The sequence below is a fragment of the Mus musculus genome, chromosome 13 (assembly GCF_000001635.26).
Source record: "Mus musculus strain C57BL/6J chromosome 13, GRCm38.p6 C57BL/6J".
NCBI lineage: Eukaryota > Metazoa > Chordata > Mammalia > Rodentia > Muridae > Mus > Mus musculus.
The window spans coordinates 43,470,522-43,481,977 of NC_000079.6; the positions used below are offsets into that span (position 1 = coordinate 43,470,522).

Consider the following 11,456-nt stretch of genomic DNA (forward strand, 5'->3'; position numbering starts at 1 on the left):
CCTAAGGTTATTTCAAACATGTGTTATCCAGTTAAGATTATTTTATCAAGCTGGGTAGAGTGCTTTAAATCTTCAATCGCAGCATTCAGGAGGCAGAGGCAAAGAATCCTGAGTTCAAAGTTATTTTCAGCTTCATAGTGAGTTCAAGGCCAGCCTGGGCTATATGAGACCCTATCACAGTAGTTCTCAACCTTCCCATTGTTGTGACCCTTTAATATGGTTTGCTCATGTGGTGGTGACCCCAAACCCTAAAATCATTTCATTGCTTCTTTATAACTCTAATTGTGCTAGTTATAAATTATAAGGCAGGAGCTGGGCGGTGGTGTTGCACACCTTTAATCCCAGCACTTGAGAGGCAGAGGCAGGTGGATTTCTGAGTTCGAGGCCAGTTTGGTCTATAGAGTGAGTTCCAGGACAGCCAGGGCTATACAGAGAAACCCTGTCTCAAAAAAATAAATAAATAAAATTTATAAGGCAGGATATCTAACATGCAATCCCTGTGAAAGGGTTGTTTCACACACACACACACACACACACACCTGCAAAGGGGTGGCAACCCACAGGTTAAGAACCACTGCCCTTTCAGAAAGAACAGGAGAGAAGTGATTGGTGGAGAAGGAAGTTGGGGAAGGAGAATGAAAGGGGGTGGAAAGAACCTAGACTATTTTATCAAACTGGGCCTGGTGGTGTTGGCCTGTCGCCCTGGCTACTCAAGGTGTTGAAGTCATTGCAAAATCAATGACTACTTGGGCAACTTATATAGACCCTGTCTCAAAACAAAAATTAAAACAGGCTAGGGATATAGCACAGTGATAAAACATTTATCCAGAATGCACTGAAACTCTAATGCAAAGTAAATCGCATTCTTCATTCTACCCTGGAATTTTTGTCTGTCTCCTAAAATGATTTGTGTTCATTACGGGTCTTAGTATTGCCTAAGTCACAGTAAGTACCACGTCTCCACAACCACAGTACCGAACAAGATATTCTCATTGTCCTAAAAATACCTTCCATGCTTAATCTATTTGATACCATTTCTTGAATGACCACTTTTTTTCACTGTCTCCACAGTTTTGCCCTTTGTACTAAGTCCTTTTAGACAGGTTGCCTTCACTTAGGAATATGTAGTTCAAATTGATACATGTCTGCTTGACCTGATGACTCATTTCATTAGTCACTGATAATATCCCACAAAATCAAACTTAAGTCTCTTGATCTCATCACCAATTATTGAGAGGTATCTTGGTCACTACCACTTTTTAAAGACCATAAGTAAATCTACTGCAGATACTGATGCAGGGCAGAGGTGTAGCTCAGTTATAGTCTTGTCTCCAAAGCCCCATTTGGAGGGACAAAATTAGTTCAGATGCAAGTTTCTGTGAGGTTTAAGTAAGAGCATACTTGGCGATACAGCTGCTGGGGAGTAGGGTAAAAATATATTTGGCTTTGTCAGAAACTGCCAAACCATTTCCAAAGTGGCTGTATCATTTTGTATCCCCACTAACAATAATGCAAGTTCCTGTTGTTAGGTGTCCTCAGCAGCAACTGGCACACTGTCAGGCTATCATTACAGTTTAGCCAATCTAATGCATGTGTAGTTCCTTTTTTTTTTTTTTTTTTCCATTTTTTATTAGGTATTTAACTCATTTACATTTCCAATGCTATACCAAAAGTCCCCCATATCCACCCACCCCCACTCCCCTGCCCACCCACTCCCCCTTTTTGGCCCTGGTATTCCCCTGTACTGGGGCATATAAAGTTTGCAAGTCCAATGGGCCTCTCTTTCCAGTGATGGCCGACTAGGCCATCTTTTGATATATATGCAGCTAGAGTCAAGAGCTCCGGGGTACTGGTTAGCTCATAATGTTGTTCCACCTATAGGGTTGCAGATCCCTTTAGCTCCTTGGCTACTTTCTCTAGCTCCTCCATTGGGAGCCCTATGATCCATCCATTAGCTGACTGTGAGCATCCACTTCTGTGTTTGCTGGGCCCCGGCATAGTCTCACAAGAGACAGCTACATCTGCGTCCTTTTTTTAACCAGGTCAAGCACTTACACCTTGAAGCAGGAAGCAGAATCTAAGGCTGCAATCAGCCACATGCAATACTGGCAAAAATACCAGTGGAGACTGAAGTAGGCTTGTAGACCATTAGGACTGTGATAGCTGCAGTGCTCTGCTGCAGTGTTAAAACGTTCCACACTCTTAAGTAACTACCCCCAGCCCCAGGCTTCCAGAGTTCTGTTATTTTTAACACACAGCTGTGTGGAAAACAGAGTTTTCTCAGCAATGCATTTGTGGCACAGGAGCAGGAATGTATGCCTGTTGTCGTCCCCCTTTAACTTTAACTCTCTAAATCTTTCCTTGGGAGTTTTCCCTTCTTCGAGGACAAGCTTACATGAGAATCTCTTACAAGGCCTCAAATGCCCTTCATGTGCCTATCCTTCTACCACCCATACAAGCAAAGCCAGGGCCAGGGCCTTTCCTTAGGATCAGTCACCTTCCCTGCTATGGCCCAGACCTCAGCCTCTTCTGAAAAGTCTAACAATGTAGCAAATGATGACACTGTGAACTTAGAACATCACCTGCCCTTTCCCAGGGCTACCTAGATATCTTTAGTCAACCTGTTTCAATTACTCTAAAAGGCTTGCCCACATATTTATTCTTCATTGGCAGCAAGCTTTTAAGTTCATTTTGTGAAGAAAAATGGAGGCCATTAGATGTGGTCATAGTCAGCTCTCCACTCTGCTACCCCAAAGTGGTCTGTGTCCACACCGATCTATGTCTTCCACTATTTTAAGAGGGAGAGAAGGAACTCTCCTCTCTAAGACCAATCACCTGTGCTCCAAAAACACTCCCACTGGCCTTGACCCCATCAGCCCTCAAGCTTGCTTTAATTTCACCTCAAGCTTTATGATGTCCCCACAATAAACACATTGTTCTCACAAAGCTGTGCCTCTGTTATAAACCATTGCTGCTGTCAGTATTATCATTAAGGTTGGGAATGAATAACTTGAACTAAAATTCCAGTCTCATACAGTGTTAACATCATTTCAGTTTTAGCCACAAACTAAGTTAAGCTCAACTTAGAAATGACATAACTGTTGTCACCATGCTTTCAGATTCTAAGGGAAGTCTTGATTATGTGGGATTTGCATCTACCTTGATGACATCAGAATCTAGCCTTCAGTTAAAAATGGTACCAACTATCCATTATTAAAAATAGAAAACATTTCTTTCCATATCCTCTCTACTTGAACCCCTCCCCCCACTTATTCTTTTAATCTCTGACACTTGAGTTTTGCTCCCATCATGGAATACAAACTCCTTTCCCTAAGGCTACCATGGCCTCAGTCCAACCCCAAGGATAAACTTTCCTGGCCTAATCAACTACACACCACTGCACCAGGAGCCTCTTCCTCCTCTCTCATTCCCTCCGCTCAGCTCCCTTGGGCACTACTCTTCTTTCCACTCATCCTCCACAAAATCTTGTCTTCTTGGGCCCCCATGTGCTCTTCATGATGCAGTAAGTGTTCTGCCTCTGCCACAGCTTTCTCTCTCCACACAAACACTCTCAGTTCAACTACCACCCCAAGGTGAGTCCTAAAACTGTGCTAACAGACACCCCTCTTCCCAACCCTTTCCCAGGAGGAAGTGCCTCACACTGCCCCTAATGAAGAAAGTGGGGCTCAGACTATGTTGGTCCCACAGTACTGCATTTTATATCTACCCTCACTCCGAACTAAATCAACACAGGTGTTATGGTTTTGCTGTAAACTCGCCCTCACAGGTATATGTGTTTGAAATTGGTCCCTTGCTGTTAGCTCTATTTGGGAAGGCTGTGGGGCCTTTAAGAGGTAGCATCCATTGAGCTGGAACCCATGAGTGGCTGGGAGTGGGTCAGAGGCCACAGAAGCTCTCCTTCCAGCCTAACTGCTTCCTGATCCACAGTGACAGACGCAACCAGCCTCACTCGACAGCTGCCACCCTGGACACCTCTATGCCTTCCCCACTATGGAGGGCTGGGGACCCTCTCAAGAGTGGACAGAAGAAAACCAATCCTCCTCCACGTTGCTTCTGTCCGTTATTTTTTGTCACAGTGATGAGAAAAGTTACTAGCACCCCACCTGAAGCTCACCATGCACACAGTAACGACCCAGGAAAAGCTCTAGCCAATAAACTGAGAAGTAGCTCAGTAGACACCATCCTTCCCCCAGACTTCAAAGGAGAGGATAAACAAGCCATAGGGAAAGACTCAAAATCTGCAACTGTAGCCGAGTCTCAGCTACAGAATAGGCACAGCCTTGTGAGTGTCCATGTAAAGAACCTTGATTCCAAAACAATTACTATGCTCCTTCTGTAAGGCTCCCCCCCTTCCGCATCTCCTGGTTTCCATGAAGAACGAAGATTAAAATTCACATTTCTGAGGCTTGGCATGGGGGCACAAATCTTTTAATTTCAGCATTCAGAAGGCCGAGAGGCAAGTGGATCTCTGAGTTCAAGGCCAGCCTGGTCTACATAACAAGTTCCAGGCCAGCTAAGGCTACACTTCGACAATCTATCTTAGAAACAAAAGGTTCCCATTTTTACTTATCCTCAGGGATATTAAAATACAGTGCTACAGTGCTAACATCTTCCAAAATCTATTTGACTCAAGACTTACTTTAAGAACTCAATAGATCTAGGAACCCAATCCTCCTTGATTTCTCTCATTATTCCTCATATCTCAGTATTACCTTCAAAATCTCACAGATATATCTGCTTTTCTCTACCCCTTCCCATCTATCTTTCAACCAGTTGTGTAGTCTGACAAAAATAAAAATGAAATCTCTGGACGATTCTCCAGCTCCTATAGAATAAGGTCTCAGCTTAATAAATGTTCATTCACTAAGGTCCCTCCCTTCATGCTTCCAGACCCAACCCCTTGGAACACTGACTGCCCCCCCCCATGCTTTTGATCTCCCTTCCTTCACCCAATCACACACTTTACTCTCGTCGTTTAAGCTTGACCACTGAACTTAACTTCTCCAAGAAACTGCAGATTCTCAACCTTTGGGGGGCCAAACTACCCTTTCACAGGGTCACCTAAGACCATGGGAAAACAGGGATTTACATTGCGATGCTAACAGTAGCAAAATGACACTTATGAAGTAGCAACTGAAATCTTTGTATGGCTGGAGTCACCACAGCATGAGGAACTGGATTAAAGGTTAGGACAGTGAGAAGTACTGCAATCCTTTCCAGGGTCAGCCTGAGTTAGATACTATCTTCCACTGTACCCTTCTAACATTTTTCTTACCATTCCATTTTATGTTCCTTGAGTTCTGTGAGGTCAATGACAGTATTTTAATCATCTTTAAGGCCAGAAACCAGTACCAAGTAAACATGTCAAAAAGGGCTGAGTGAAAGAATGAGCTGAGTAAACAAGGCATGCATACAAACTTACCAGAATTTTCTACCCTATACGCATTATTACTACTTACATTTTTTTCTGAGTATAATTATTAAATATAATCAAAGCCAATTATCAAATTTTAGCAAAAAGATGCAAGGGAAAACTCAGTTCACATTTAATTTCTTTCATTTTCTTGTTTTGATACAGATCATACTCTGAAGGCCAGGCTGGCCTACAAAGTCCACCTCTACCTCCCACATATCCTGAGATTACAGGTATTCACCACCATGCCCAGTATAAATTCTCTGATTTTTAACATTCTCTTAAATCACCCCTTTATAGCTTGAGTGTGAGTGTATGAGTGTGCATAGGAAATGAGGTGTCTTCCTCAGTCACTCTTCAGTCTTATTTTATGATCTCTCACTGAATCCGGAACGGGCTGTAATCTGGCTGACAACTCCCCACACCTGTGTTCATGGGGCCAGCCTCCCTCTGGCCTCAATCACACACCCACACACCCTGGAGTTTCGGGCACAGACTGACACAACCTGCTTTCCTGTGTGCGGTGGTGATCGGAGCTCCTATCCTCATGCTTGTATAGGAACCACTTTATCCACTAAGCAATCTTCTCAGCACCCGTGCAATCTTTAACAGACCTCCTCCTTGTAAGCAAATGATTGTTAAATACTCGTTCAGCCTTCAGGTGTGCTAGAAGAATGGCTCACTGAATAGGAGTGCTGCTAATGACTCCAATTCCCTAGGACCAACAACAAGAAAGAAAACCAACTTTTCAAGTTGTTCCTTGACCTCCACATGTGCATGCCTATAACATGCAACCACACATAAGCCTGCATGCACACACATACATAAAAAAAGGTAGTAAGGAAAAAAACTACAAAAATGTTCAGTGATGGTATTTTTAGTAAGGGTTAAAAAGTAGTAACTGCTGGGACTTGGGGAGATGGCTCAGCAACTGAAGAGAGCTTGACACTCTTCCAGGACCAGAGTTTGGTTCTTAGCACCTATACCAAGTGGGTCACAACTGCCTGTAACTCCAGCTCCAGGGGAATCCAATACCCTCTTCTGGACACCAGGGCACATGCACTCAGGTGTACATACGACCCCTGACCAAGCCAACTAAAAACAGTATCTACTTATTAAGATATTGTTAAAGATGCTTCAGTTAAAAGGTATAATTCACCATTTCATCACTTCCTTGGTCTACCAAGGTTCAATTCTTTGACATCTGTCCTAAGCATTTTAAGGCAGGAGTATAAAGTGCCCACCTTTTCTGAAGCATTACTAAATCTCAGTTCACCTTTCCCCTAGTTTCAGAAACACCCTTGATGTCAAGTGTCTTTCAGAAATGAGATTAACGTACACAAATGGAAAGATGTAGTAAGAATGAAACAAAGATCACAAAATTTGGTGACAGCAAAAATTACATTTCTTTAAAGTTTTAAAAAATGTACTTATTTTTTTGTGTGTAGAAGTGTTCTCCCCACATTCATGTATGTGTTCCTGGTGCCCAGAGAGGTCAGAAGAGGGCATCAGATTCCCTGGAACTGTAGTTAAGGATGGCTGTGAGCCACCATGTCAGTGCTAGGAATTAAACCCAAGTCCTCTGTAAGCTCAACAAGTGCTCGTAACAGATGAGCTGACTCTTCAGCCCCACAAAATTAATTTTCAGTCCTAGGTAACTTGTGACTTGAAAATTCTAACCTTCAGGTTCGACACACCTTCCCAGTTAACACACAGACTTGGGTAGGATCTGTTAGTCTCTGTAAAGCATCCTGATAGAGGGGAGGGGTTGGGGTGGGGGGGGGGGTGAGTGATGAAATTGGGTATTAAAACATTAGGCTCACCAAATCCAATATCATAGTCTTTAAATGTTTCTTTAATATTCATCAAAAATAAAGTTATTATTAAGTCTAAACCTGTCACTTTAAAAATTAATACTGACAACTTTTTAAAATAAGAGGGCTATCCCCAAGTGTAAGGACACGTGCCAACAAGCCTGATGACCTGGATTAGATCCCTAGGACCCACATGGAAGAAAGAGAAAACCCACTCCCACAAGCTGTCCTCTGAGCTCCACACCTGTACCATGCCACACAGACAGGAACGAACACACACACACACACACACACACACAGTGTAAAAAGGAAAGAACTCAACATACACTGTTCTATAGATACTGAGACTCTTCTGTAATTCAATGCACTTTATCTAGCCATCTATCAATGTTAACACAGTGCCTTCAGATCACTAAAGATAAGCTGCTTCGATAATCAGCATTCCCAATTTAGAAAAACATTTTAAACACAGGATGTGTTCAGAGGAAAAGAAATAAATGATAATTCTTGGAAACAAGTATGATCAACCTTTTAAAATTTTATAACACAGAAAAATACAAATAGTAACTTTTCATGTTAAGGAAACAAGAACACAAGAATACATTACATAAAACATCTCCCCTTAAATGTGTTTTATAAGTTTTACTATTCACTACCTACAGCACCACCTTTTGCTGCTGAGACACACAGGAAAAACAGCAATGACAGAAAGCACAGACTTTAAATAACAAGGCTAGATGAAGGCTTGGAAAAGAGACAGTCTTTGTAATTCTGGAAAGGGAGACAAAGAGGAGAGAAAAATGGGGAGAGGGATGACAACAGCGAATCTGTCCTCCAGAACCCATGCTCTATGTTTATGAAACAGCGAGGTTTCCAGAAAGTGAATCTCAATGTTACACAACACAGTGTAATAAAAAGGCCGACAGAAAGAGTAACTGCGACAACAGTATCCTAACATTGGAACCCCAAGCACACAAGCATGCATTTGGCTCTGGCCCAGATGATTCATTTTACATAAAAGAAGTAAACACGACTAAGCAAGGTGTATCACAAGGCTAAGTAAGCCATAATCACGAGTTTTAAGCGAAAATTCCTTACCGAGTACCCAGCTGGACTCCCACATCACTCAGAAGAGGCTGAGGCCCTCTCTTGTGACATACCTAGTATCACCAGTGACTGCTAGAACTCAGGAAAGCTAGGATTCTTTGTTCACTAATCTCCCCTACACACACAGTCTCTGCCTTTACAAGCTTTTTATTTACTATAAACTACAAATTTAAAATAATAAAGTTTTGTCAAATCTAACAAAAGCATTCTGGCTGCCAAAACAGAAGTAAACACTTCATAACATAGCACTCACTGTTCACACAAATTTAAAAACAAAATTAAGTAACAATCTACAAGGAAAGCAACAAAATGTCCTAACTGAAAGGAAGAAGAAAAAAAAAACTTCAGTATTTTGAAATTTTCAGCCACTTACACCAAGGAACATAACGTTCAAAATAATAAGTACTTCTTTGGATCTATGGCAAGAATAAAAAGGAATGTTCAACAAGGCCCATCTTTGTGTAGATTCTTTACAGCCAAAGCATTCAGCAGATTTCTGTTGCCATAAGCGTTTCTAATTAAATAGTAGCCGATTTGTCAAGAGTCTTCGCAAACCCTGTTCTGAATTCTTTCAGAATCTTACAGCAAGGTTGTTTATATCCTCACTAGGAGCCAAAGACCCTTCCTTTAGAGCCAATCAAAATGAGCCTGCTTAGAATGTAAAATCCTCTGCTTTAGATTTAGGGCCTAAAACACCGACTGTGTTCAAACTGATACCACTGCATTTTTTTCTTTGCCCCTTCCACACAGCTAAACTTGACGTATGCCATTAATCTGAGCTACATTTCAAAAACCCCTTACTGGCATTTATAATCTTCTATACAACCAGTTTGCTTAAAGCTTTGTTTTAACCTAGGAAAAAGTGGGGATGGGAGAAAGCAGCAGCCTAAGGTGGTTAACTTTGTTAACTGCAGGTGCAAAATATAAGCCAGTTTTGGTTTTTTTTTTTTTGTTTTTTGTTTTTGAAAATGCTAATCGGTATGTTTTAAAACCCTTGTTTTCAACAAAACTTCATGTAACACCAACCCGGAAACACGGGGCATTTCCAATCCGGAGGGGGGGGGGGTCTGCTCCCCGAAGAAAACAGGGAATCCTGAGGTTCCTCTCCCAGTTGCTTTCAGTAAGGTGCAATGATGGCCAACTTGGGCCCCTTGTCCTTTTGTCCCCCTAGACAATCTCTGGCCTAATTTGGGACAAATCCTCCACTGATCACGCCTCCCTCCCCCTCCTGTGGATCTCTGTTCTCCCTTAATTAGAAACTGTACCTCGGAATCGTGCCTCTCACCCCTGCTGCGTAAGAGGAGATGGCCTGACCCTCCACCTGGAGAACAATGTAACCCAACTCCGGCCCATAGATTTATCTCCAGGAAATCAGAAGGTGCGATGTGTCTGGTCATCCCGGATTCCCTCAAAGCGTCCAGCTCCGGGCCTAGGGATCCCAGCTCCTTCCCACCTGGGACCCCACTCTCACCTTCCCTCGCCCAGAGCCTCGCCCCGCACCGTCCGATCTCTCCGCCGGACCCCGCGCCCCGTACCTTTGTAGTGCACCCGCAGGTTGTTCTGCGAGAGGCCGATGTAGCTGAACTTGTCCTTCGGGCTCCAGGACCGGGGCAGCGGCGTCTCCTGCTCATCCACAGCCGGGTAGAGGCGCTTCAGCCGCCTCTGCAGCTCCTTCTCCTGCTCGTTGAGGGCCGAGTCGCCGTGCGGGAAAGGGGCAGCGGCGCTGCTGCCCGCCGCCAGGCCCGGGACCGGGACGCCTGCGGCCGGGCCGGGGCCCACCGCCAGGCCGGGCGGCGCGGTGGCGGGGGCGGCCGCCGAGGCGGGGGGCGGCGGCGCGGCGGTGGCCGGGGGAGGCGGCGGCGGCGGCGGCGGGTGGAGCAGCAGGGCGGCCGCTGCGGCCCCCAAGCCTCCACCGGGCGAGCCGGCCGGGGAGGAGCCGGCGCTGGCGGCCGCGGCCGCGGGCAGGGCGACTCCGGAGCCCGGGGCCCCGGCGGCGGGCGGCGGCGGCGGCGGCTGCTGTTGCGGCGGCGGTGGCGGCGGCTGCCCGGACATCCCGGCCGCGACTCAGCCTGCGGCACCTCCACTCGTCCCTGCTTCCTCCTGCGCTTCCCGGGGGCGCTGTCGCTGCGGCCGCCGGCACCAGGCGCCCAGAGTCCGCCCGCCCCGGAAGCAGGCGGCGGGCCGCGCGGCCCGGCGGAGCGCGGCGGTTGAGGAGACCGACCGCGGGCGGGCGCGAGGGAGCGTTGGCCAGGCGCTGGCGGGCACGCGACCGGGAGCGATGCGGTGGGACAGCGAGGGGAGCGGGCGGAAGGGCGCGCGGCCCTGGGCGACGCGGTGAAGCGGGGAAGAGAGACTGCGAGGAGGTGCGAGCGGCCGCGGCGGCCGCTGCTCTCGCGGCTGTTTCCCGGCGGGCGAGCGAGCGGGCGGGCGGCGCGAGACGCTGCGCGCGGGCGGCGCCAGGCGAGGAGGCGGGCCGCGGCGCGAGGGGCGGGCCTGGTGCGCGCGCGGACGGCCTTCTCCGCGGCCTGGGGCTCGCCGGCGCGGGCGAGGACGCGGGCGCGGGTTCGGCCGCGGGCCTCCGGTGGCTGCGGGATCCTAGCTGCGCCGACCGGCGGCCTCGTCGCGTCTCGACGGGCCGTCCCCCTCAGCCGCCGGGAGGCCGCAGCGCGCCCAGGCGAGAGCAATCGAGCCCTGCTGCGCCGCCGGGAGCTGAGCCCGGGGTTTCTAACGCCTTACCGCCTAGCTAGCGGGTCAATAAAGGGCCCTTGGAAACCATTTCTGAAGGCGAAGTCTCCCGCTTCATGAGTGACCCTCTCGTTAATTAATTAATTTATGAGGAGTCCGAGTGAACTTAATGGGGGAGAAACAGCCACGTTAGGAATACCAATCAAGACGGGCAGATCGTCAAAGGGCAGGAATGCGAACTGTGTGAGCGTTTAGGAAGGGCTTCTGGAGACAGACGTCAAAACATTTTATAAGCTCATTAATTCTCATCATAGGCCTCTTTGTTAGGTAGCAGAGAATTATGCCCATTTTTTTTTAAACATGGAAATATTTACTGAGGTCAGCAGAGTTTTAAAAAAGGAGACTTCCTACTTTGC

General features: G+C 46.6%; 1 protein-coding gene across 2 annotated transcripts in view; it reads right to left on the reverse strand.

Annotated features, from left to right (window-relative positions):
- Ranbp9 (RAN binding protein 9) overlaps nucleotides 1–10,762 on the reverse strand; it is a 78,611-nt gene extending 67,849 nt beyond the window's left edge. Inside the window, exon 1 of one of the 2 annotated variants that reach the window (XR_001780794.2) lies at nucleotides 9,891–10,762. Coding sequence is in view for 1 of the 2 variants with exons in the window: in NM_019930.2 (NP_064314.2) it covers nucleotides 9,891–10,407 (517 nt within the window). In the remaining variant the exon portion in view is untranslated. The remainder of the gene's footprint in view (nucleotides 1–9,890) is intronic. The other variant, NM_019930.2, reaches the window with a different exon arrangement.
- Between the last annotated feature and the right edge of the window lie 694 nt (nucleotides 10,763–11,456).